Source organism: Geotrypetes seraphini, chromosome 11 (genome assembly GCF_902459505.1).
Source record: "Geotrypetes seraphini chromosome 11, aGeoSer1.1, whole genome shotgun sequence".
NCBI classification, from domain to species: Eukaryota; Metazoa; Chordata; class Amphibia; order Gymnophiona; family Dermophiidae; genus Geotrypetes; species Geotrypetes seraphini.
Window position 1 is genome coordinate 33,432,576 of NC_047094.1, and position 27,944 is coordinate 33,460,519.

General features: G+C 42.3%; 1 protein-coding gene across 1 annotated transcript in view; it reads left to right on the plus strand.

The window, feature by feature from the left end:
• SHISA9 (shisa family member 9) overlaps positions 1–27,055 on the plus strand; it is a 452,554-nt gene extending 425,499 nt beyond the window's left edge. Inside the window, exon 4 of the mRNA XM_033962857.1 lies at positions 24,773–27,055. Within this exon, the coding sequence (XP_033818748.1) occupies positions 24,773–25,137 (365 nt within the window). The 3' untranslated portion in view covers positions 25,138–27,055. The remainder of the gene's footprint in view (positions 1–24,772) is intronic.
• Positions 27,056–27,944: the final 889 nt, after the last annotated feature.

The following is a 27,944-nucleotide window of genomic DNA, read 5'->3' on the forward strand; positions in this document are numbered from 1 at the left end:
TTAGACTTAGGCATCGATATCTGGTTTTCATTGGCATAAATGGCCGAGCCCAACTCTTACCCCCCTCTTTTACTAAGGTGCACTAATCAATTTAGTGCATGCTAAATGCTAAAGCATCCATAGACTAACATGCGCATGCTAAATCAATTAGTGTGCACTAATCGGTTAGAGCACCTTAGTCCAACCTCACCTGTGTATGTCCCAGTTAAGCAGGACCTTGTCCAGTTTAGTCTTGAAACCCTGGAGGGTGTTTTTCCCCTACAACAGACTCTGGAAGAGCGTTCCAGCTCTCCACCACTCTCTGGGTGAAGAAGAACTTCCTTACGTTTGTACGGAATCTATCCCCTTTCAACTTTGGCACTCTCTAAAGTTGAAAGGGATAGATTCCGTACAAACGTAAGGAAGTTCTTCTTCACCCAGAGAGTGGTAGAAAACTGGAACGCTCTTCCGGAGGCTGTTATAGGGGAAAACATCCTCCAGGGATTCAAGACAAAGTTAGACAAGTTCCTGCTGAATCGGAACGTACGCAGCTAAGGCTAGTCTCAGTTAAATCGACCTAAATAAATCCAGGAAAAATTCCATCTGATAATTAAGGGAATAGACTTAGTAGAGAAAGAGAAATTGTTCACCCTCTCCAAGGAAGGGAGAACAAGAGGGTACTCTCTAAAGTTGAAAGGGGATAGATTCCGTACAAACGTAAGGAAGTTCTTCTTCACCCAGAGAGTGGTAGAAAACTGGAACGCTCTTCCGGAGGCTGTTATAGGGGAAAACATCCTCCAGGGATTCAAGACAAAGTTAGACAAGTTCCTGCTGAATCGGAACGTACGCAGCTAAGGCTAGTCTCAGTTAAATCGACCTAAATAAATCCAGGAAAAATTCCATCTGATAATTAAGGGAATAGACTTAGTAGAGAAAGAGAAATTGTTCACCCTCTCCAAGGAAGGGAGAACAAGAGGGTACTCTCTAAAGTTGAAAGGGGATAGATTCCGTACAAACGTAAGGAAGTTCTTCTTCACCCAGAGAATGGTAGAAAACTGGAATGCCCTTCCGGAGGCTGTTATAGAGGAAAACACCCTCCAGGGTTTCAAGACTAAGCTGGACTCATTTTAGAGCACTGGTCTTTGACCGGGGGCCGCCACGTGAGTGGACTGCTGGGCACGATGGACCATTGGTCATACCCAGCAGTGGCAATTCTTATGTTCTTATGCCTAACCCCAGAGGTGGTTTATACAATAGAGCTAAGAGAAGATTTTTTTTTTTTTAGGTGACATATAAAATTTGCTCCTTTAGGGGCAATTTTGTAACTTGGTGATGGTTAATTAGTCTCCTGGAGAATACACAGTAGGAGCTTATTGTGTGAAGGAATCTAAACGCTTAGCCTCCGTGGGCCGGATTCTGTAAACAGCACCGGTAATCGTAAGCCACCTAAGAAACAGCTGCTGATCACGTGTCAATCACGCACCGGCGCTGTTTGTAGAATCGCGGCTATTTTGTAAAACATGCGCCTTAACGTAGGCCAGCATTTTAAAGGTGCCGGTCTCGCACCTAGGCAGGTGCATAGGGATGCCTACAGATGCCTAAGGCCACTTCTGGTGCAAAACATGTCCCCGCCAGCCTTAGGCGTCCAATGCACCTCTGTAGGTGCGAGACTAGCACCTTCAAATTTTTTTTTTTTTAAATGCCTCCTATGGAGATATGGAGGTTTCAGAAGATTTTTTGGACTACAGCCTGTCGTCCACTTTTAATTGCTTTTATTATTCAATCTTTGTTTTGTTTTGCTCATCACGTTCTCTGGACACCAAAGTATCTAGGTTGCTGAGGGGTGGATCTCCGACTTGCTGGTCTTGTCAGTTGGAGACGGGGACTCTGCAACATATGATGTACACATGCCCAAATGTGAGGCAGTTTTGATGTTCCATATGGGGTAAAATTGAAGATATATTTCATTTTTGGAGTTATTACACTTAGGAATATATTGTTTTATGGTCTATAGCTTCATCTCATATTTTGCAAAAATCAGATTATTAGATATATTACTGGGTAGAGCTAGGGTTGCCAGTATTGGGGCAGCAAAAATCCAGGCACGTGGCCCCGTCTGACCTTGCACAGTTCCGCCTTCAGCTCCGCCCCATTCTGACACCAGCTCCTCCTAGTTCAGCCTCCAGTCTCACCGCCACAAACCTCTTCTCTTCTTCCCTGATAAGCTCCGGCTGCATCTGGAGGGCCTGGAGCATGTGCAGATGTGTGTGACATCATCCACACATGCTCAGATGCCCTCTAGATGTGGCCGGAGCTTGTCAGGGCTTTCCAAAACCCTGACAAACTGACAAGATTTTGGAAAGTCTGTCCGGAACCCCGGAAAATCCTCTAAAAAGAGGACATGTCTGGGCTTTCCCAGATGTCTGGTAGCCCTGGGTATAAGCGATACAGCAAATATTAACAAACTGGAAAAAATAAATCAATTCTGGCCAAAGGTATCTGGTGGAATGCTGTTTGTTTGGTAAGGAAATATGAAGACACAGCTGCTGTTAAAATGCACATTCTAAATTTTAAAAAAGGTTTGGAGGCCTTTAGATGATTATGGTTAGACTTCAGTCTAATTTAAAGGTACCTTTGCCACTGAAGTGAATGCTACATGATGATGATATGGTTCACAAATGTTTATATATTTATTCAATACAAAAATTTAAACATAAAAAAGTGCCCCCTGATTGGTCAGTTAGGTGGTGGTAGGGCGTCCGGACGGCTTTTCAAAACTTGGTACTTTGTCTGGGTTTTGAAAAGCTTCCAGTTCGGGACCGTTTTGGGAGGGCATCTGCGCATACATGGATGCAACGTGGTGATGTCATATGCATGCCTGTGATGTCATCGAGTCACACCTGTGTATGTGCAGATGCCCTCCCAACGCAGCTCAGCAAGAGAGCAGGTTGAGGGGGGAGGGGCTGGGCGAAACTGGGCGGGCCTGGGAGGGGTGGTGTCATGGTTCCAGATTTTACAGAAGTAAAACCTGGTAACCCTACTCTCTTTTTTTCTCTCAAGCCCAAAAATATGTTGCCAAAAGTTTAAGCTCTGCCCCCTTAGACCTTGGACCCCCCAGACCTTGCAAGATTTCTCCCCTCTCCCTCATAGGCCCTCTGGGCCTACCTTAAGTAATCACTGGTGATCCAGGGGCTGTGAGACAGGAGTGATCCACAGTTCTTGTCCCTGCTGGTGCTGGGTTCAAAATGGTGAGCTTGTTGGGGAAGACGGGATTAAAACAAACTACATAAATAAATAAATATATATATAAAGACCCCTAGTGGTACTCATGCGCTACTAATGCTAAGGGTCAGGCTGCTGTATGAGGACTTTTGCAAGATAAATTAGAAGAAAATCTGGCTTGCGATGATATATTTTATTTCAAAGTAACTTTCAAGAGAAATAAAAAAAAAAAAAAATCTCTGTAAGCTGCAGGTGAGGTAATGAATTTTGTGCAAATGTTCTCTGTTTTGACGTGCGCGTTGCTGAAATATTTTGGGCTTTTGCAAAGGGAATGAAAATTATCCCTAACGCATCAAATTACCATGTACTTTTTCTTATCATATAGGAAAAAAAATAATATATCTGCAATGTAATATTCTAGTAGCCTTCTTCTGACAAATTATGTACCAGTAAAAGTCTAGGTGAGCATTAGAACGATAGCAGCAGCTAGAAAAATGCTAAACATTTTTCATAATGATAAGTTACTACATAATGACAAGGTACTCCAAGCTATCATTTTTATGTAAAACGATATTGACAGTACTAATATTTAGCCCTCTAAAAATTCATAGTATCATATGAAATGTGTATGGTGAGATCTACATACGATTTCTCATGGCCTCTGCCACCCCTACTTGTCTTACACCTGTGGTCTTGGCTATTGCTTTTTTCCATGCTCAAAATAAATTTTACATTGCCCCCATATTTAGGATTACCAGATTTTCAAGGATCGTTCATGTGGGTGGGACTTAGGCAGCTCTCACATTTACATGCCTACAGTGGTGTAGTGAGGGGAGGAGGCAGACCACCTCGGGCGCCATCTTTGGGGCACTGGTACCTCTCCGCCCCCCACGCCTCGCTCGTGCCCTCCCTCCCCCTCCCCCGATACCTCTTTGAATCTTCACCAGCTTTGAGCAACTTCTCTGGCCTGCTGCTTGTGCCGGCCCGGCTGCCCTTTGAAATCACTTCCGGGTTGTAGGACAAGGAAGTGATGTCGGAGGGAAAGCCAGCGCGAGCAGCAGGCCGGAGAAGCTGCTCGTGCTAGTGAAGATTTGAAGAGGTACAGGGGGAAGGGAGGGCATGAGTGTTGTATGGGGAGGCGAGGGACACCCTTATCCTCGCTATACATATACCTGGGTAAATGGCTAGTTGAAAATTACCCATCTTCCCTATTGATGGGCTTTGATTGCTGGGATGGTTCAGATGGGCTGAAGTGAACTTTGACGGAGACTCCAGTAGATAGAACTTAAGCACACTACCAGGCAGGGCTCTGGGTTTCTGGCCCAGAAATATCTAAGAAAATTGAATGGTTAATTTATGGTTGGGCAGAATGGATGGACCATTCGGGTCTTTATCTGCCATCATTTATTATGTACGGCGTAAAGTACGTCAGGATTTATTGTTTTACTTTGATTGCAGCTGCTTTTTGCCACCCGTCAGAAGAAGCTGCCTTAGGCAGTCCCCTAGTTTGCCTAGCTGTGTCCCTGATGACCAGAGACACAGCTATGACCAGTCTTACGTCAAGCCCTTCTCTACTGTTTTGTCATTATCTTTAGGTATCAGGAAAACTAATAGTCATGGAAAAGGCATATCTAGCCCCTAGAAAATAAACTTGCGTATGACCTTTTTTTTCCCCACTATGAAGCATTATATAAACAGGTAAGAACAATTTCACATGGTCATTTCAGTGTTTTGAGAATCTTAATCTTTATACATAGAGTGAAATCACCTCTGCCTTCTGAAATAGAGATCTTCTAGAATAATCTTGGAAAGGTGAGGCCCAAATTGACATGAATGCAGTCGCACCATCTATTTGTTTGTAAAGGTCATTTGAAGATGCCCTAAGTTTTTATTCTTAAACTTCCCAAGTCAATTGCTTTTCCTTTTAAATATATCTTCAAGTCAATTCACCTTGTGCAAGAATGATTTACTGTCCTTGAAAACTGAAAAGTATATGGAATATTGCTCTATGTTTTGAGAAAGTGTCAAGATGTGTTGTCTGCAAAGGATAACTTACTAGGGCCTGGGGGAGGGGAACCCTACATATAGCCCTAAGTTTGACTCAGATTCTTGATCTTTCTCAAATATATTGAAACAAAAGGTTCAGATGCTTCAGCTCTTTCGGCCTCTTTTACAAAGCCACGCTAGCGGCCCCGCTAACGGCCCCGAAGCCCATAGAGATTTAAAGGGCTTCGGGGCTGTTGCCACATGGCTTTGTAAAAGAGGCCATTTGTTTTTATGACCCTGATATTATAAGGAAACAAAAAAAAAAAAAACCTCTTAAAAAAACTGCCAAACAGAACAATTGGCAGAACCCTATATTAAGCTCTCAAAGAACATTTGCTGGTTTTATTTAAATAGAGATTAATAAAGATGAGACACCTCAGTACGGCCCAAAGTTAAGCACTTTAATACTGCTTTTTGACTTTTATGGCCCCGGGCAAAAGACTCATAGATGACCAGCACCAGGTTTAAAAAACCTCAATAAGCCCCGTACATCATTCGGTCTCCGTGATAATAAATAACAAATGTGAATAAACGCTCAGCAAGAGGCTTTAAGAGCAGAATAGAGAGCTAAAAAAAACAGCTCAAAAAAGCCCCACTCCTTAAATGAATAATTGCAAAAATATTTTCAAAAGTGCTTAAATGCTTATGTGCTAAAAATGTAAAAAATTATAAAAAAAAATAATTTCATTTACAAATCTTATGTAAATCCCAACGAACAATAATCAAAAGTCACAATCCATTCACAAGACTTATCTGAGTCTCAACAGGTGATTGTCTCAGCTCGACAGAGCTCCGTTTCGCAAACTTCTTCAGGAGCTGAAACATCCAGTTAAGTCCCGGCTGGAAGCATAATGCAGAAAAAAATCTTAGTTAACAGAAGCTCCAACCGCTGGCAAAATAATGCCAATCACACCTTCTTTTCAAGCAGATTTTTAACAAATGACAACTATTTAAAGAATGATTTGCTAAAGTGGGACAGATTTATGATTTGGGAAAGAAATAAGGAGCAATACCAACAACCCTATTTATCCCATTCTCCCCATTGAGCTCAGGACGGGTTAACATACATAATGTACAATTAACAGGCTACAATTTACCATAGTTACAGTACAGAATGCCAGGAATGATAAAGAAGGGGATCACGAATAGATCGGAGAGGGTTATCATGCCGCTGTACCAGGCCATGAGGTGCCCTCACCTGGAATACTGCGTCCAGCACTGGTCGCCGTACATGAAGAAGGACACGGTACTACTCAAAAGGGTCCAGAGAAGAGCACCTAAGATGGTTAAGGGGCTGGAGGAGTTGCCGTACAGCGAAAGATTAGAGAAACTGGGCCTCTTCTCCCTCGAACAGAGGAGATTGAGAGGGGACATGATCGAAACATTCAAGGTACTGAAGGGAATAGACTTAGTAGATAAAGACAGGTGGTTCACCCTCTCCAAGGTAGGGAGAACGAGAGGGCACTCTCTAAAATTGAATGGGGATAGATTCCGTACAAACGTAAGGAAGTTTTTCTTTCACCCAGAGAGTGGTAGAAAACTGGAACGCTGTTCCGGAGTCTGTCATAGGGGAAACCACCCTCCAGGGATTCAAGACAAACTTAGACAAGTTCCTGCTGAACCAGAACGTACGCAGGTAGGGCTAGTCTCAGTTAGGCCGCCGCGTGAGCGGACTGCTGGGCATGATGGACCACAGGTCTGACCCAGCAGCGGCAATTCTTATGTTCTTACAAGTTTTTTTCCGGCACCAGTTTTTATCCTAACTTGACACATACTAAGGCTCTAATACCAATATTCATAATAGACAGTTTACAGGTTAAATTTGTCATAGTTACAGTTCAAAGATTTTTCAATACAAGTTTTTATCCTAAGGCAACACATTTGTTTATTTAAAAAATTTTCTACCCCACCTAAGACCTGATCAGTTTACAAAGAAAACACACATAATCATGTAAGCACACATCCAACATTGACTCATCGAAGTTATCTAGCTTACTAAAACTAGTAAAACTTCACTAAAATAGACTATCAAAATCTAACCTTATAAAAAGCTCTCACAAACAGATGTGTTTTTTAAGGATCTTGTATCAATGCATATTTCTTTGTAATCTATCGGTCGTGGGTGGTGGAGTTAGGCGAACAGGTATGTTTTTATTGCTCTCCTAAAGTTGAGGGGCAGTAGCCTATTATTGCTCGTTTGCGCCAGTTATCGGCTAATTACTAAGTTACACGTGCAATCAATCTTATTCTACAAGTGAACTGATTTTTTTTTTTTTTACTCCTTCAAAAATCACAAATACTAGGGCAGTGTCCCACAAACATTTTGACGCCGCGGCACATTAAACTTGGTGCCGCAGCTGGAAGGCATCCAGAAGTTACGTTACATTACATTATTGATTTATATTCCGCCAATTCCTTGCAGTTCGAGGCGGATTACAAAAGAAGTTATCTGGCCATTTCCAGAGGAATTGAAGAGTAGAGCGAGTTGCTTCAGAGAATTGAGATGAGTCTTGCGGTGTTGGTTTGTCTTAAAGGATTTCTTGAGTAGGATGGTTTTGATTTCTTTTCTGAACAGTTTGTAGTCTGGAGTCATTATCAGTAAGTTGGAGAGTTGATAGTCTAGTTTTGCTGCTTGTGTGGCTAGAAGGCCATCGTACAGTTTTTTTCGTTTTCCGCCTCTAATTGGGGGATGCGTGAACGGTTTGTGAGTTCTCCTGTGTCTGGTTGCGGTAGTTTGGATTAGGCGGTTGTTTAGGTAGGCTGGGCTATCTCAAACAACCTCCTAATCCAAACTACCTCAACCAGACACAGGAGAACTCACAAACCGTTCACGCATCCCCCAATCAGAGGCGTCAAATGAAAAACACTGTACGATGGCCTTCTAGCCACACAAGCAGCAAAACTAGACTACCAACTCTCCAACTTACTGATAATGACTCCAGACTACAAACTGTTCAGTGCGAGGATGTCGACGCAATGAAGTCACATGCATAATTGATGTCATCACGTTGATGTCCATGCATGCGCGGAGACTCTCCAGATGCAACCCTGAGCCGGATTTTACAATCGTAAACCCTGGTAACCCTAACCCAAAATTGCATGCCAAAATTTGGCCATGTGCCCAACAAGTCGTTAACTAGCAATAAATGGGCACTATTTGACTAATATTCGTGCATGAATTCTCTAACTGGCGCTGTTGTTGGCGGCCATGGATTGCGCGTCGGTCACGATGACACCTGGTAAGAGAATTGCACCTTTGGCAAAGGTAGGTGCCGGAAAAGTAGGCCAGGGTTTTCCAGGCCCACATTTCTGGCGCCTGCCTTTGATGTGAATTGCACCTCTGTAGGCGCTTTATACCACCTATTGCCACTTCCGGCATTTTCCACGCCCACAATGGCATTAGGCACCTTAAAGCGGCGTATGGAGGCGTGATTCCAAGGCCAATGTTTTTTAGGCGATGCCTTGAAAAACAGTGAAAACTGGCATTTAAATGATGTTTCTCACTGAGCTTAGGTGCCTTGCTGGCGCCTAAAAACACAGCGCCGTTTAGAGAATCCAGGCCTAACTGGTTAAGTGCTGCTGAATAAGACTGGTTAGCCATTTCTGGTTGCTTGAATTGTTTTGAATATCGACCCCATAATTTTCACAGGAATGCACCTATAATTTTTGGACCACCCCTACCAAGGTCGGAACACGCCCTCTTTGAATCTGAGCATCCTGCAGCATTTATATATGCAAATTGTGACACTGTAAAACTGACATTTCCATATGTGTGCCTTTTACACATTTAAGTGTCATGAAAAGCTTTTAAAAATGGTCTTCTAATTGTTTAAGACTCCATGGATACCGCAAAGAATGGGATGTTGGCAAATGCACAGTGATCAGTCCGCAAAACAAACAGCACAAAGGCCTGAAAAACTGGGGCTTAAATGTTCTTTACTCAATATGACCCAACAAGGCCAAGGTTTCAGCTAACAGCCTGCATCAGGGGGGTCATATATCACTTATGCGAGTCAGATCAAGTATAGAATGAGTTGTATGTGACTATGTATTATTGCTGGAAGAAATCTGTCAGCATTACGGATTACCAATCCAATGGATTTCTTCCAGCATTAATACATAGCCACATACAACTCATTCTATACTTGATCAGTCTCGCATAAGTGATGTATGACGCTTGTTGCATGCTATTAGCCAAAACACTGGCCATGTCATGTCTCATTGAATAAAGAACATTTAAATCTCAGTTCTTCAGGCCTTTGTGCTGTTTGTAAGACTCTATGGATGTCAATATCTATAAATATATATCATGGAATGATAGAAAACTAGTCTGGGCTTCTGCTCATGTTTATGGTTTAAGGCCTATAATTTATTATTTATTTTAAGCAATGATTACCATATTCTACTTAAAAAGTTTTAAGAAGCAATTAGATATCTTTTGCATTATTTGGCATGTTCTAGACCTACTAACCAATTATTTTAGAACTCCCTCTTCCCCCCAAAAAGCCAGTAAAAACTAATGGGAAAGAGAGGTGAGGCTTTCTTAATTTTTATTGTAGGTCTCTATACAAGAGTAAAGGCAGCTTTTGCAAAAATTGGTCTCTAGAGTTACATATCTGTCTGCTCTATGGCTTCTTGGCTACATTTGCTTAGTTTACTAACGAAATGCCCCATTTTCATATTCTTAACTATTTGAAAGCAGAAACAGCTCATGAAACTTTATTTTAACAATTCATGGTCTCCAATACCTTATTGAGAAATGCGCTGAATTGATTGCTTACAGCTGAATGTATGATACCTTAGTTTCAAGTACAAAGTAATTCAGTCTGGACATTTTAAAACTTTGTAAGGACCTTTAAAAGAATATTTAAAACTGGTGAACATATTTCTTCACTGAATGTGTAATTAAACTCTGGAATTCATTGCTGGAGAATGTAGCGAAAGCAGTTAGCTTAGCAGGGTTTGAAGAAGGTTTGGATGATTTCCCCAAGCCATTATTAAGATGGCTTGGGGAAATCCATTGCTTATTCCTAGGATAAGTAGCATAAAATCTGTTTTTCTCCTTGGAATCTTGCCAAGTAGTTGTGACCTAGGTTGGCCACTGTTAGAAACAGGATATTGGGCTTGATGAACCTTTGGTCTGTCCCAGTATGGCAACTCGAATGTTCTTATGCATGAAGACAGATACAGAAAGTAATTTTATCTAGTCACATTGGTCAGCATAGCTATACTGGAGCAGACCAAATGATCCATCGAGCCCAGTATTCTGCTTCCAGCAGTGGCCAATCCAGGTAACAAGTACCTGGCAGCAGTGTTCCCGCTAAGCTGCGTTGGCCTGCGCTCGCGCACAAAATATTACATCGCAGCGCAAAGTTTCTCTTCACAGCGCACACACGCGTCGGTAAGGTAAGGGGACGCATTGGGGGGATTGCACTTCCCCACAATTGCCATGCTTCGGTTCCTCTTCTTCCTTCCTTCCTCCCCCCCCCCCCGCGGGACCCTGCGGCACCATCAACTCTTACTCCCTCTAATGTCGGCCCTGCAGCTCCAGACTTCCTCGCACCTTCTCCCCTCCCCCTTTGGATCGCTATTATTTTAAATGTTATAGCCGCGGAGCTGTATCCATCAGTGGAGATGTCTAACCTCGGCCTGCCCCGGAACTCTTACTGCAACAGTGACTTCCTGTTCCTGCCTAGACGGGCGTCTGCTGCAGTAAGAGTTCCGGGGCAGGCCGAGGTTAGACATCTCCACTGATGGATACAGCTCCGCGGCTATAACATTTAAAATAATAGCGATCCAAAGGGGGAGGGGAGAAGGTGCGAGGAAGTCTGGAGCTGCAGGGCCGACATTAGAGGGAGTAAGAGTTGATGGTGCCGCAGGGTCCCGCGGGGGGGGGGGAGGAAGGAAGGAAGAAGAGGAACCGAAGCATGGCAATTGTGGGGAAGTGCAGAGCTGCAGGGAAGAGTGTTGCGGTACCCAGCTGGAGGGAGAAGGAAGATGAGGGAGGGAATTAAAGGAGATGCCAGGGCTTGGAGCGTAGGAGGAAGGTATGCCAGTCTAAGGGAAAAGGAAGGGGGAGATGTGAGAGCATGGAGGGGGAGCGAAAGATGGAAGAAAAGGAAAGGAGAGAGATGCCAGAGAATCAGGGAAGGGGAGATACCAGACTATGAGGAGAGGTGTGGGAGAGGGAAGGCGAGGAGAGAGATGCCAGACCAATGGGGTGAAAGGAGAGATGGAAGGGGGAGGCATACAGTTTCTGGAAGGGGCATAGAAGGAGAGAAGATGCCATATAGGGGAAGAGAGACGGCAGACAGTGGATGGAAGGAAGAGAGTTACAAGAAGATGAGGAAAGGAGAAACCACAGAAGACAAAGGTAGAAAAAAATTTCTATTTATTTATTGCTTTAGGAGACATGTGTCACTGTTTCTGTGAAGCATTGTATGCAGAGTCCAGCTTCTTGCTGGTTCAATTTAACCTTTGTCTATGTATTTTTATTTTATCCCCCCTTTTACAAAACTGTGAAGCGTTTTTAGCACCAGCCTTGGTGGTAGCAGCTCTGATGCTCAGAATTTTATGAGCATCAGAGCTGTTACCTCCGTAGCTAAAATCCACACTACAGTTTTGTAAAAGAGGGAGGGGTTAGTTTGTGATTACATATTCCTTACTAGGCGAAGGTGTTTTCTGTGTTCTGTGTGTTCAAAAGACATGGTTTTCTGTTAGGATTGACGGTGTAGGATTGATCTGTGCTGGTCTGGCTTGTTTAGTTTTACAATGGGTGTATTGATGTACTGCTCACTGCAATATGTAAGATGCTGCCTTTTCCTAGGTACTCATGTGTGACGTGTGGTTTGTTACTAAAAATCATGTTTTTCTTACAGATGGGGGGGGGGGGGGTGCCAAAAAATGATGGGCCCCGGATGTTACATATGCTAGGTACGCCACTGTATGTAAAGATACCAGAAAGCTGGCGTAGCAAAAACTTCTAAGTTTTGAGTATTTAACCCTCCCACAATCTCACGGGCACTCGTTTCAAGTTTATTGAGATTTTGATTTAAACGCAATATCAAATATTTTCAATGCGTATAACAAAAATAAATTTGGGGAAATAAATAAAACCATTTGAACCAGTGTTCCCGCTAAGCTGCGCTGGCGTGCGCTGGCGCACAAAATATTACATCGCAGCGCACACGTTTCTCGTCACAGCGCACGATCGGAAGAGGCGTACGGCAGATGGCAGGGCGGCGAGAGGAGAATCGGGCGAGTTGGCTCATAACTTGCTGGCGCCCGATATTTTTGGCTCACGGTGAAAAAAGTTTGCTCACAACACCCGCCCGCTTAGAGGGAACACTGCTCCACACCCCAGCCTAATTGGGACCCCCAACTCACTGATTATTTAAGAGGACTCGGGTATACCCCGACTCACGGATGGTCAACTGGCCAGACTAAATGCCCCTTTAATGGCCAAAGACCTACAAAATCTTGCAGAACTCCCAGACCCAACGGGTTTACATCCGAGTTCTATAAATGATTGTTTCCCCAGGTGTGTGCTCCACTTCTGCCTTATCTCGATTACTCTATTACACAAAGGGGATTATCCACTCATTCATACACTACTTCCTAAGCCGTGTAAAGACCCCCACTTTCTGGCGTCCTATCAGACAATATTCCTCCTCAATGTGGACTTGAAACTTCTTTCTCGTATATTGTCTGATAGACTTTTGGCTATCCTACCTGATCTAATCTGTCCGGAGCAAGTGGTCTTCGTTAGGGGCCACTGATCATAAGAACATAAGAATTGTCGCTGCTGGGTCAGACCAGTGGTCCATCATGCCCAGCAGTCCGCTCCCGCTGTCCCCAATCTGCACAAGCCTCAAACACCTTAAGATCATAAGGAGCAACATTCTAGAGCTCAGATTGTGATGTCATAATGTCCCATTCCACCACTGCCTAAGCTCCGTCCTCATCTGCACAAGTCTCAAACACCTTAAGATCATAAGGTGCCCCAACTGAGACCAGCCCTACCTGCATACGCTCCAGTAGTCAATGTCCATGAGTTCTTGTTATCTATAGCTCACTGCAAATCTCAGTCTATCCAGCAACCCCGGTTCATCTGGATGCCGAAAAGGCGTTCGACTAAATCCATTGGAATTACCTGTTCACTGTTCTGCAATACATGGGAATTGCTTTTTGGGATCTGCTAAATACTTGTCACCTGGAATGGCCACTGTTGGCGATAGGAAGCTGAGCATGAAGAACTTTGGTTTCACTCTGCATAGCTTTTCGTACGATGCACTTTTTGCAGAGCTACATCACAGATGCTTTTGAAAGAAAATAATCACCGCTTTCATAGCCAAGGCAAACTGAATGCTTTGCAGATTATTACCGTTGCTGGGTATCCAACGATGACAATGCATGAGAGGTTTAAAGAGAGAGAGGTCCCGTCTCCACATAACTCGTGTGTCTCCAAACCTCATAAATGAAATCATCTTTGACTAATTCTTATTTTGCTCTAATGAAAGGTATCATGATTTTTTTTTTATGGAATGGAGCACAGCACAACTTCCAGCTCCTAGACACAGCTCATTACTCGTTATAAATCAGTCTTCTGTACACTCGTTTTCCACAATCTGCAATCTATGACATTTATTCGCAACATATTATTAATTGAATTGCTATAATATATGCTGGCAAGATACCTTTGTAAATAATTATGCTGCCAGTTTTCTGTTTGCTTTATAAATGAACCTGTTACAGCATTCATTTTATTATTAAAACCTTTAGAAGTCAGTATGCAAAGAGCTTTCAGACAGCTATGGAATGCTGTATCTTTTTTTTAATAAGGGATTTGGGATTTGGCTCATGCCTTTTTCAGTAGTTCAAGGTGAGTTACCGTATATACTTGAATATAAACTGAGATTTATGGGACCAAAAAGACACAAAAATGGGGGTCTTGGTTTATATTTGAGTTAGCGTAAACCTGGTCCCCCTCCCGGACCTGTTGCAGGCCTCCCTCCAGGCCTGCTGTAAGCCCTAGTGGTCCAGCGGTGAGCCAGGACAGGAGGGATCTCTTCTGCCTTCTATCCCAGCTGACTCTAAAACATCCCAACTCCCTCCTGCTTCCAAACCTCTAGAATGCCTATCTTAAAGCCCTGGAGAGCTTAAGCTCAACTTCTACCTGAGGGATTTGCTGATTTGCCCAAGATTCTAAAGGCCAGAAGTGGGATTTGAACTGGGTTTCTCTGGTTCTTGGCCTGCTGCTCTAACCAGTACAGGTGTGAAGCCTGAAAACTTGTGGGTGACTATTCAGCTTAGAGAATGACAGGGGGACAAATTTTCCCCCCGTCCCTGAGGGAACTCATTTTCCCGTCCCATCCCCGCGAGTTCTTTTCCTGTCCGTGTCCCATTCCTGCATGCTTTGTCTTCATCTGCACAAGCCTCGAACACCTTAAGATCATAAGGAGCAACATTCTATGGCTCAGATTGTGATGTCATAATGCCTCATTCCACCAATGCTAAGCTCTGTCCTCATCTGTACAAGCCTCAAACACTTTAAAATCATAAGTAGCAACATTCTAGGGCTCAGATTGTGATGTCATAATGCCTCATTCCACCAATGCCTAAGCTCTGTTCTCATCTGCACAAGCCTCAAACACTTTAAAATCATAAACGTTCGAGGTTTGTGCGGTTAAGGCAGAGCTTACAGCAACGGGGCAGAGACAGGGGTAGGGACAAAACTCATGGGGATGGGGACAAATTTGTCCCTGTATCATTCTCTAATTCAGCTGACACTATTTTTGGCGGCTGCTGTATTATGCCTGGATATTCAATGCTGGATCGTGTCCTGCACCAGCACTGAACATCCAGATTTATGCAGTCAGCTGTCCCTTATCTAGTTAACCACCTAAGTGAAACTGGATTAAATACAGGACTGTATTTTATGCGGACTAATTTATCCGATTAACTTAATTGCATAAGTGCCGACTCCACTCCCACAAACCACCCACAAAATAGTTTTCATTTCAGTGGTTAAGTTTTGAAGTTTATTCATTCTTGATATACCATGATACACTGCATATCTTTGCGGTTTATGATAGGTATATAATCTAAACAAGATAAAGAAGGGTAGAAGAAGTTGAAAAATAGAAGACAGAGAGGAACTACAATTTGGATAGGACAGTGATAGGTTCAAGGGAAACAAAAGAGATTCCTACTGTGCGCACAGGACACGCCCCCCTCCCCATCAAGTACAAGAATTAAAAATCATTAGGAGGTGATTATTTCATAGGCATCTTGAAAGAGAAAAATTTTAAGCGCTGATTTAAATTTTGGAAGTGATGTTTCTAATCTCAGGTAAGATGGGAGCGCATTCCAAAGGGACAGACTAACAAACGAGAAAATGCTACTGCGAATGGACTTGTGCGTTATTTGGCTTGCAGTGGGTATAACTAACAAGTTTTGCTGTAGCGACCTGAGAATTTGGGAAAGTGTGCATGGAATTAAATATTGCTCAAGATAGGGTGGTGAGTGAGTTTGGCGAGTCTTGAATGCCAGAAGGAAAATTGTATAAGTCATTCTATGAGTTATTGGAAACCAATGAGCAGATTTCAGGAGTAGGGTAACGCCATCATATTTTTTTTCGCTCCTGCGATAAGCTTTCTAGAAGTGTTTTGAAGAATTTGTAGGCAGGCCCATATTCTCTATAAGGTGCCGATATCGGCAGGCGCCTAAAAAAAGTTTGCTGATCGCGCGTCAATCATGTGATGGCACCCTATAGAGAATATATAGTCTGCTGCCAGAATCACAAGTCCAAAATCTCATTCATTGGATTAAACTCCTTGAACAATTTATAGTGGATCTCAAGTGTTCACAGTTATACCACCACTAGAACAAGTCCCGGCGTATAACTATCTTGTGAACTATCATCAGTCCACTAAATTATTTATTACACTGTTTAATTTAATTTTTATCTTTTTTAATCTTCTTTTATATCGCATTGTACCATACACTAAGATTATTTAACTTAAATAATCTTCCTATATCAATATCGTAATAGTACTTAGCTCGGGTATAGATTTACTACCCAGCCATCTGGAAACATGAGTTGTGATTCTGGCAGCAGCCTATATAGTTTTGGAGTAGAAGTGCGTAGCACAACATTGTTTAAGAAGTGATTAACCCTATAGAGAATCACGCCTCAGTGAAAGATAGGCACCAGAAATTTAGGCCAGGGTTTTCTGGGCCAAAATTTCCGGCGCCTATCTTTGTCATGAATTGCACCTAGACATTTTAGACCGCCTAACGCCACTTCTGGCATTAGCCACATCCATAGTGGCATTCGGTGGCCTAAAGCACCTACATAAGCATAATTCTGGCCTGTATTATTTAGGCATTGCCAGAGGATTCGGTAACAGCAGTTAACGTAGCTGGGTTTTAAAAAAGGTTTGGACAAGTTTCTGGAGGAAAAGTCCGTAGTCTGAGACTGACATAGGAGAAGCCACTGCTTGCCCTGAGATTGGTAGCATGGAATATTGCTACTATTTGGGTTTTTGCCATGTACTTGAGATCTGAATTGGCCACTCTGGAAACTGGGCTAGATGGACCATTGGTTTGACCCAGTATGGCTAGTCTTTTGTTCTTATGTGTCTTTATTAAAAGGCTCCCTCAATGCCTGATTCTTAGTGCATTTTCGTAAAAGGTCCCCTATGTGATTTTGCATAAGCTTTGGAAAGTGCGTCAGAAATGCAGAATTTCACAAATGTGATTTTGCGCAATTGGCCTCAAAGTCATGATCCTTGTTCACTGTAATTAAAATGTAGAAATATTGGTAATTGCAGGGACATTTCATAAAGACCATACAAGTATTAATTAAGCAGGAAGGCAGATGGGAACTCAGAAAGAACATAAAATCCATTTTCATAATCTGGACCATCTCGAAAGCAATTTTATATCCTCTAAGGAAAACCCTTTTTAAAGTTGAGAAATTTTTTTGTCTCAAACAAAAATTGATTAAAACATGTCAAATCATATAGAACCAGGTTTTTAAATAAAATATACAGGGACGTTTCATGAATAATAAACCATGGAAAATATCCATTCCAGAAAACAAAAACAACCCCCCCAACAATAACAACCGTAACTTATGAAGCCATAATTTGTGGTACTTTACTACATGTTAAACCTTCTTTGGATCGTTATAAAAGCCGGCTTTTCTTAATAATGACGGGAATAGCAATGCAGATGATTACACGCAATTGGAAGAGTTATGATAGACTTAATTATACTTTTTGGTGGGTGAAATTATGTTGCAGTTACAAATATGAAAGAATGAACGCTGAATTTTTGGGATATAGTAATGCATTTAGATGGGTGTGGAGCCCGTTGACATCATTTGTTGAATCACATTAGTTGTCGTGTACCTTTTCTTTTTAGTTAATTTCTTTACACATTCAGGGTGGGAGGGAGGGAGGTGGGAAGGCATCATTATTTCTTGTAGTTAGTTTATTGAAATTCTATATGTGGTTATACTTTTATGCATGAATGGGAGGAAGGGGGGGAGAAAATGATTGTTTTCAGAATGTTTGAATATTTAAAGTGCTTTTTTCTGATTCATTTATGTTTACAATTTTTGCAATGCACTGTTAATATTTGAAAATTAATAAAGATTTAAAAAATAAAAATAAAAACCCAATAATAACCGTGCTCACTAGTAAGGAAGTCCTGTCTACACACCTAGAAGTATTCCACACTTGGATTTATGTTTGCTTTCTACATTTATATCCATTGTTGTCGTATGAAGAAAATTGTAATAATTGGGGTAGCTAACAATGGGGCCCTTTCACCAAAGGGTGTTAAGCCCTAATGGGGCTCATTGTTAAAAAAAAAAAAAAAAAAAAAAAAAAGAAAACCATCCAAAAGTGTCACAAAGGGGCAGATGGTCATAAAGAGGAAAATTCCGTTTAATTTAATCTTGGATCTTATATGAGGACTTGAGCGAGATTTAAGATGGAATTTACTTCTTGTTTTTTGTATATTTGTTTGAATGAATTTTTATATTTCTTGAATCATGCGTTCTGTACAAGTTTATACTTGATTGTTATATTTGAAAATTTATAAATAAATAATAATAAAAAAAAAAAGAGGAAAATTCTGTATATGATTCCGGTCTCAGCAGCTGCCTAAGAAGCAGCAGAGAATCGCACACCGGAGTCCTACTACTATGAATTATTTTGCTGCGCTGTACAGAGTCACAAAGACAGTCCCTGCTTGAAAGAGCTTACAATCTAAACAAGCAAGACAGACAAACAAGATGTCATGGATACAGTTAAGGGGAACGGTTAATCAGCGGTCTGGGTTGGAGGGCAGAGGAGTAGGGTTAAGGATTGAAAGATATATCCAAAAGGTGGGTTTTCAGTCTGCTTTTAAACAAAATAAGGGAAGAGGCTTGATGGAAAAACTCAGGTAATTTATTCCAGGCATAGGGGGGCAGCTAGATGAAAGCAACGAAGTCTGGAATTATCAGTGGAGGAGAAGGGTAAGAGTGACTTATCTGAGGAACTGAGTTCTCTGGGAGGTGTAGAAGGAGAGAGAAGAGAGGAAAGATAGAGGGGCAGCAGAATGAACATACTTGTAGGTCAGCAATAAGATCTTGAACTATATGCGATGGCGGATAGGGAGCCAGTGAAGTGACTCACCTTTTAAGCACCAATATCTGTCTTATCATTTCCTCTCTAATTCCTCCACCTGCGCATAGTGTATTGATGCGCCTTCTTGTCCAGTTTGTCTGACTTGACTAGATTGTAAGCTCTTTTAAGCAGGGACTGTCTCTTCTGTGTTTTGATGTAGAAGTGTGAAGAGTTTCTCTCTTTGGGAAGCAGAGCTGAGATTGTGATGCCATAATGCCTCATTCCACCAATAAGAGCCAACCTCCTCAGTGATTGTCCTGTACTCCCCTCTGCCCTCCAACCCAGCCAGCAGATTAACCATTTCCCTTAACTGTATCCATAACATCCTGTTTGTCTTGTATGTTTAGATTGTAAACGCTTCCAAGCAGGGACTGTTTTCTTATTCTTTGTGACTCTGTACAGCGCTGCGTGCATCTGGTAGCGCTATAGAAATAATTCATAGTAGTAGAGTTGGAGCAGTGGCATTGCGAGAGTAGGAGGCAACCAGGGAGCTGAGGCCCCCCCTCCCCCTCCGCACCCTCTTCTCCACTCCCCCCATTCCTTCCCCACCCCCACCACACTGGCGCCCTTCCTTCCCCCAGTACCTCTTTAAATCTTCGCCAGCGTGAGCAGCTTCTCCGGCTTGCTGCTTGCTCAGGCATTAGCTTTCTCTCTGATGTCACTTCCTGACCCCACAACCCAGAAGTGATTTCAGAGGAGAGCCAGGCTGATGCGAGCTGCAGGTTAAAAAAAGTCGCTTGCGCTGACAAAAATTTAAAGAAGTGGAGGCGGGGAAGGTAAGGCGCAAGTGTGGCATGGGGGGTGCCGAGAGGTGCCAGTGTCCCCACCAAGACGGCACCTGGAGCGGTCCGCCCCTCCACCCCCCACTTACTAAGCCATTGCATACATATTACTACTGTTATTTATTATTTCTATAGTGCTGAAAGGTGTACGCAGCACTGTACATTCTAACACACAATAGACAGTCCCTGCTCAGAAGAGCGTACAATCTAATTTAGACAGGACATTTCAGGGCTGGGGAAGTTATAGTGGATCTAGTTATCTGATAGCTGTGAAGGGAAGTTAAAGAGTTGAAAGCAGTTTCAAAAAAAAGTGGGCCTTTAGCTTGGATTTGAACACTGCCAGGGACGGAGCACGACGTATTAATTCAGGCATCCTGTTCCAGGCATACAAAGTCGCAAGATAGAAGGGACGGAGTCTGGAGTTGGCAGTGGAAGAGAAGGATACAGATAAGAGGGGCTTACCCAATGAGCAGAGATCATGGGAGGGGGGGGAGCATAGGGGGAGATAAGCGAGGAGAAATATTGGGGGGCTTGGCACTTAGGCCCTGATTCTATAAACAGTACCTAAAACATAGGGGCTGAGGAGCACAGTGTCAAGCATGCATCAATCATAAGTTAGGCGCCATTCGTAGAATCGTGACTAGCGGCGCCTAAAGTGGGCATCCTAACCTTCAGCATACCCTATTTATGCCAGGGGATTTATTTGCCTACATTGATTTATTTAAAAACTTAATTCTGAAAGTGCATTATAGTTAAGACATTGTGACACACATTTATGCCTGCTATTGATACGATGTAAGTAAGTGCCCCTAAATGTGGGTGAATAGATGGTGACCCATCAAAAGTGTGCCAGACATTGGCGCACCGACAATCACGCCCCGACATTTGCATGCAGGACAAAAAGCGCGCCACCTCTCTGACCGCTATCAAGCCTTTCCGTTTGTGCTCTGAGGGGGGGGGTCCCCCCCACTGCACTTACAACTCCTCACACTCCCATTGAGGGGGGGTGGAGTAGGAACCCCCCCAGAACACTTAAAAGTCACGCTCTACTCCTGAAGCCCAGCTCTTTCGCTCTCAGGGGGGGGGAACACCCCCCCCCACACACACACACACACTGCAATCACGCTCTCATTCAGTGGATGGCGACGCAGTCTCAATTTCAAGATTGCTGCAATCCTCCCCCCCCATACACTTACAATTTCACCCTGAAAACCCCGCTCCCTTCATGTGCACACTTGTCAGTATGCGCATTTGACGGAGCAGAATTGTCAGGGCGCAATTGTCCTGCGTGCTATTGACATTGTACCGAATAGATGCTAACTTATGCTAGTTTTCTATACCAAAACCTTGGTGTCCAAATGCTATTGAAGAATAAATGCTCAGTGATGCCTAGTTATAGAATTATCTCCTAAATGGATAACATAGGGATAATTTTTACTTCCCTCCTAGCTGTGCCTTCCCACCATACCTAAAATATATGGATAGTATAAGGCTGGTCAGGGAAATATTCAGTCCATACTATCCATATAACTTTTTGATATATATTAGAGAATGACATGGGAAAACATTTTCCCGTTCCGTCCCCGCGGTAATTCATTTTCCCGTTCCATCCCCGCGAGTTCTTTTCCTGTTCCTGCCCCATTCCTGCAAGCTACGTCCTTATCTGCACAAGCCTCAAATACTTTAAAATCATAAGTAGCAACATTCTAGAGCTCAGATTGTGATGTCATAATGCCTCATTCCACCAATGCTTAAGCTCCATCCTCACCTGCACAAGCCTCAAACACTTTAAAATCATAAGTGATCGAGGCTCGTGCAGTTAAGGCAGAGCTTACAGGAATGGGACAGGGTACAGCGACAAAACTTGTGAGAATGGGACAGGGAAACTGAGTTCCTGCGGGGATGGGGACAAATTTGTCCCCGTGTCATTCTCTAATATATATATATATCCATAGGTTTTATATATGGCACTCAAAATCTCGCATGCAAATTTGGGAGCACGCCACAATTTGTGTGAACAATTTAATTCAGTGATGAGCTAATTTCAAAAAATCAATTTACTGGTATTAATTGGCAACAAGTTACATTTATCAGGCATCTTGTTAAGCGTTATTCTATAAAGATGTGCACATAAATCTTTATGCGTGCAACTGAAAAGGCGGTATGGCCATGGGAGGGACATGGGTGGCTCAGGGCTGTTCACTAAAGATGTGTGCAGTGTTATAGAATTTGGGGGGCATGCATCTAATTCATGTGCAAGGATTTGCACCAGGTTTGGTTGGTGTAAATCCATGAGCCCAAAATTTGGACATGAAGCCTGGTGCTACATGTTATCCTACAAATAGCTTGTATTGGGGGCGAAACAAATTAGTAGGGCTGATCAAACATCTGACACATATCAAAATCGCCAGTCACCATCTCAAAAGGCTAAATTATATCATCAAGTCATTTTTTCTTTGGTTAGTCAAAAATACCTCCGCATATACAGTTTAAGTTCAAACAATTTTTATTGATGCAAACAACAACAAATACAACATTAAAACTTGTATAACGATGATGATGCTTCAAATATAATAATATGATGAACACATTGATGTGGTCAATATTACATACAACACCAAGGTGCTTAGTATAATAATGAAAAAACACAAAAAGGCAACCTAGTCACATCAAGGCTTGTGTGGGGGACGCTCAGGACGCCAAAATTGGCTCACAACTTATAGACCAAAATGGAATAAATCTAATATATTATATTATAGGGTGCTCTCAGTGTGAACCCTCAGTGATAGGAGCGCAGCGCCGACACTTCACTTCTGGGTTAAGGCGGTAAGCCTCCACCCACACACCATCATTGAGCACCCACAGTGTGCTGAAATTAAAGGGACAGAAGTCCACTGAATCAAACAAATCAACCAATCAACGTGAGTAAATCAACCTCAACACAAACAACCTGAGCGACCCCCACACAAACCCTGCCAGCCAGACCCCCCGAATCGCACAACAAAGTCAAAAACCATACAAAAAATATCAAATGAATACGATACTTATCTGAAACTATCTCACAGACTAATAAACGCAAACAACCGCGCCAGGAGAAGAGGTTCAACCGCGCTGGTTTCGGGAGGAGCCCTTCTTCAGGAACCTGACCCCCGACGGAACGCAAACAAAGAGGTCGGCTGGAGGGCCTAATAATGAGGCATCGAGTAAAATACATCCCATATAAACCTAGAAAATACCTTTATCCCCCATCAAACCCCACTCAATCTATGTATGACTACATGTTTTAAATCATTTATATAATACCTCTACCTTCCCTCCCCAAACCCTCCCTTCCCTTCCCCATCCCTACTCTCCTTCATCCCCCATCAAACCTCAATAGGACTACGTGTTTGAATCTATTTAATACCCTCTACCTTCCCTCCCCAAACCCTCCCTTCCCTTCCCCTTCCAATGGTACTCTCTACCCCTCCTCAATCTCAGTTAGGACACCCATCTTAAAACCGCACTACGACCTTTAGGAAATAAGGCTTGCAAATATGGATCCCATATTTGCATAAACAACATCTTTCGCTTCCTCATCCTTCCAGCACCTCTAGCTTCCCAGATGGCCAACTGATGCAACTGGTTTCGCCAATGCCAAAACTTTGGAGGGTCAGGGATCGTCCAATATTGAAGAATACATTTTTTGGCCAGTAGACTCATTTTCCTACACAGCGCCCTAAGCGGTTAATGAAAATGGATCCTGGTTAATTTTGCATATACAGTTTAAACTCAAAGGAGCCTCAGAAGCGGCTTGTTTCTCGGGAATAATCACCCGATTTGTAAGAATCAATTTATACGTGAAGCCTTGGGGAAAGTTTATTGAAACCCAGCCCTGACGCAGATTGCAAAACATGCATGTTGGCATAGGGTTTGGCATTTGGCATTTGGCATAGGGGTTTGGCATAGGGTTTGACATTTGGATTTTGAGCACTTTATATATTTATTGACAAATTTAATTAACAAGGTCTAGGTTTAGACGGTCTAGAACTTTTTAAAATAAAATAAATAAATACATAACAATAAGTTATTATGCTACTACACTATTGATGAGCAGGTGAGGAAGCTAACCAAAACTGCAGGCTTGTACACGATGCAGGCAAATTTTATTGTGACAAATAAATCGTATCTAAAAACCTTTTACCAGGCGAGGGACCCAACACGGTCCGTGTTTCGGACAACCTTCATCAGGGGTCCATGGTGATAAAAGGAAAAAAGAAAAAATGTCACAAAAAGAAAGCTGGAAAAATGTTTGATGACACGCCGAAAGTCGCCAAAGTACTGTAAATATCCGCCAAATACAGTACTTTGGCGACTTTCGGCGTGTCATCAAACGTTATTTTTCCAGCTTTCTTTTTGTGACATTTTTTCTTTTTTCCTTTTATCACCATGGACCCCTGATGAAGGTTGTCCGAAACACGGACCGTGTTGGGTCCCTCGCCTGGTAAAAGGTTTTTAGATACGATTTATTTGTCACAATAAAATTTGCCTGCATCGTGTACAAGCCTGCAGTTTTGGTTTGTTTGCTCTGGTCTGTTTTTTCACTGCAGACGAAGTTGGACCCCTTGTTCTCTCTGGTTTTGTTGCAGGTGAGGAAGCTTGCAGCTTTTGAAAAATTTATCAGGTGATTATTCCGGGGAAACAAGCCGCTTCTGAGGCTCCTTTGAGTTTAAACTGTATATGCAGAGGTATTTATGACTAACCAAAGAAAAAAATAACTTGATATATATAATCATAATTTAGCCTTTTGAGATGGTGACTGGCAATTTTGATATGTATTCTATAAATAGTGCCCTCGACATGCATTTTTTTGGCATCTAAATTTGGGTGCCATTTACAGAATATACTCCATAGTAGATTTATGCGACTCCATAGTAGATTCCAGTGACTGCATAAACCCTTCTGAATATTAGACCCTTTGCTTTTAATATTGTTTCTCAAATATTACATCATTTTCCTTTGCCTAACTAAGCTTTTGTTTTCCTTCTTCCTTCCCCCCCCACCCCTCATCCCAATCAACAGCTGAGAAGGTCAGTGACGATTTCTACTCCAAACGCAGGCACCTTGCAGAACTGGCTGCCAAAGGAAGCCTTCCCCTCCATCCCGTCCGAGTGGAACAAGACAGATCCTACACTCTGGACAACAGCACCATGAAACAGAATGGAGAGAAATCCAAAATCAACAAAGCTCACTCTCACCCACTGGCCTATCCCTCTGGTTACAGAACCTGGGATCACAGCGAACAGGCCCTCCGAAGGCAGACCTATGCAAACAAGAAGCACGGTACCTTGCAACCATCAAGTAACCATCTGGCAACTCGCAACCAGCACTACATGTCTCCACAGCCATACTTTGTAACCAACAGCAAGACAGAGGTGACTGTTTGAAACATAAAGACATAAGGGAAATGAGACAAAGGAACTTCCATAAAAAAACTCCCTGTGTGTCATAGGCCAGAAGTCCGAGACCATAGGGTAATCTCATCCAGCAATACACTGAAGATTGAATTAAGGAACTTCATTTGTATTTCCCATGTTTTTGACTTTTTTCTACTAGGAATTGAAATTCATTCTAAAGAAGTAGCACAATCGAGGAGACCTTTGAGTCTAAAAAAAAAAAAAAGCCAATTATTCTATGTATTCATTTCTATGTGAAGATACAAAACAGGAAACCGTACATTTCTTTGATCAATATTTTTATAGAAAAATATAAAAAATAAAGCCAACAAAAAAGAAATGAATAATAATAGCTAAATATGCCTGGGAAACGCCCTAGGCAATCACCTTGGCTGTAGCCCTGAAACATTTTATTTCATACCATCATTGTAGGAAATGGAAAAAAAAGAAAAAAAAAAAAGACAATTTCTTCTAGACCTACGAAGACTGTTATAAATAAAAGGGGGGGAAAGGACCTGAAGAAATTTCAGAGGAACTAATGAAAACAAAATATTTTATAATAAAAAAATAAAAAGAACCATCTTTTTCAAATCACAAGAGGCGTGCTTGGGGGGGGAGGGGGGGTGAATCATTTTTTTCTATGCAGGCAGTAACAAAAAATAACAGAAAAATGCTCTCGTCTACTGTCTGTCATGACTCCCTTGCAGCAAATGTTTCACCTACCTTTACCTGCTTTGGACTGAGAATACACAATGTGGGTTGTGCCTTTAATGTATTAATATCGTTCAATGAGAGTCTTGTTTTCAAAGTGAATTGTGCACGTTCGGCTTCTTTCCTTACAGGTTAGTTATGGGGCCCCCCCACTCCCACTCCACCCCAAGTTTTCTGTTGTCAGTGTTACACACATTTACATTTTACTTCTCTGTTCAATATGATGGCAACTAAGTCAGAAATGCTTAATTCAGGGTTTAGTTAGACCTTGAATCCCTTGAAAGGCTTAATTTTTCATCAGCTTTTACCAGTAACGTTCACAATTAATTTGTGTCATTATTTGAGATTCTTTGGTGACTGGCAGGGGTAGTTTACAAAATCCAGAATTAGAAAAAGAGGTGGAATTTAAAAAAAAAATCATTTTTGCGCGTATGCTGACACACACACCCCCCTTTCACAAAACCGTTGCGCGGTTTTCTGCGCCAACCACGGCGGTAAACAGCTACGACGCTCATAAGAATCCTATGAGCGTTGAAGCTGTTACCGGCGCAGCTGGTGCTAAAAACCGTGCTTTGGTTTTGTAAAAGGGGGGAAACAATTAGTAATCTGGATCACTTTTATTAATATAAGTAATAATGAACTTGTTTGCAAAATCAGAAAACTGATAAGTTTGAAAACAGAAAATTTATGCTTAAAAGATTACCTAAGTTCATTACATACGAAGCCATTTTAAAAGTACAGCTGAAACTTATTTCACCTCTCAAACATTTAAATAAGTTTAATAAAAAGCCACATAAAATTTTCAGAGCTCCCCCCCCCAAATTCTGAACTTTTGTGAGGTCCTATGCTGTTGCTTATTTAGCTTATAGATAAATCCGGCACTGAGCACACTGCTAAAGCTTTGATGAATCTCCCCCTTACTGTAGCTTCCAGCACAAAAATTAGCCTCATTTGTTTCTTAAAAATGACAGTTATAGAAAAGTCTTCTTAGATCAGTAGAAATTTAGGAGCAATTTTCAAAGGGACTCTGTTGTAGACGGATGTTTGTCTGAGAAGAAAGTCCTTTTAAGTATTGTATCTCCCATTCCTTAGGGTGGGAACTATTTATGATATGTGGGGTAAATATATCGGTGTGGCACCAGCCCCTATAGGATTTTCAAAGAGAAATGGGGGAATTTTCTTTAGAAAACTTGTTTACTACAGCGTAAACTTATCCGGGACCCTGCAAGGGGAAGGGGTAAAACGCGGAGCTCACGGACCTTACAGACCTCACGGATCTAAAACCGCACGTCCTTAAAAATCCGAAGTCCGCGCCACTTTTAGTCTCTGGCTCTGACAGAGCTCTATGACAATTTAACTCTGACGGATCCTAGCGTAGGGAGGGAAAAGCATTAGGATCCGTCAGAGTTAAATTGTCATAGAGCCAGACTAAAAGTGGCGCCGACCTCGGATTTTTAAGGATGTGACGTGCAGTTCAGATCCGTGAGGTCCGCGAGGGAGTCGTGGGCCTGAGCTGAGCTGCAGGGAAAGCGAAGGCGGACTTGTCAATGCGGATTTTTAAGGACGTGCGGTTTTAGATCCGTAAGGTCCGCGTTTTACCCCTTCCCCCCTGCAAGCACTGTGGTCGCTTTGAAAATTGCCAGTCTTGTGATGGATTTCACTGTACTAATATATTTCCACTCTTGTACACCAGACCTTTACACAACGGTGTCAATTTTAAAGAAAAATGAGGTATATGTGTGTGTGGTAACATGTCAGAGAGGAACAGGTTTTGCAGGATTTCTTCAGGCTGATAAACCCAGTTTTAACAGATCTGCGCATTCCTACCACCTGACATACATCAGCATTATCGGCTTCTAACTTAACTGCCTTGCAAGAATAACCTTCCCCAATTGGCTTCATGGATCCAACGCTCGATAACCGAACGATGTCTCTTAATCAGCCAGTTAATCCTGACACCGGACCGTGACAGTGCAGAAATGTGCTTGCTTCAGTTTGCTCTTGTTTTCTGATACATGCTCAACTTTTTTTTTTAATTGTTATATTGTCACCAAGGGCTCAAATCAGCTAAATTCAGAAATTTGAAA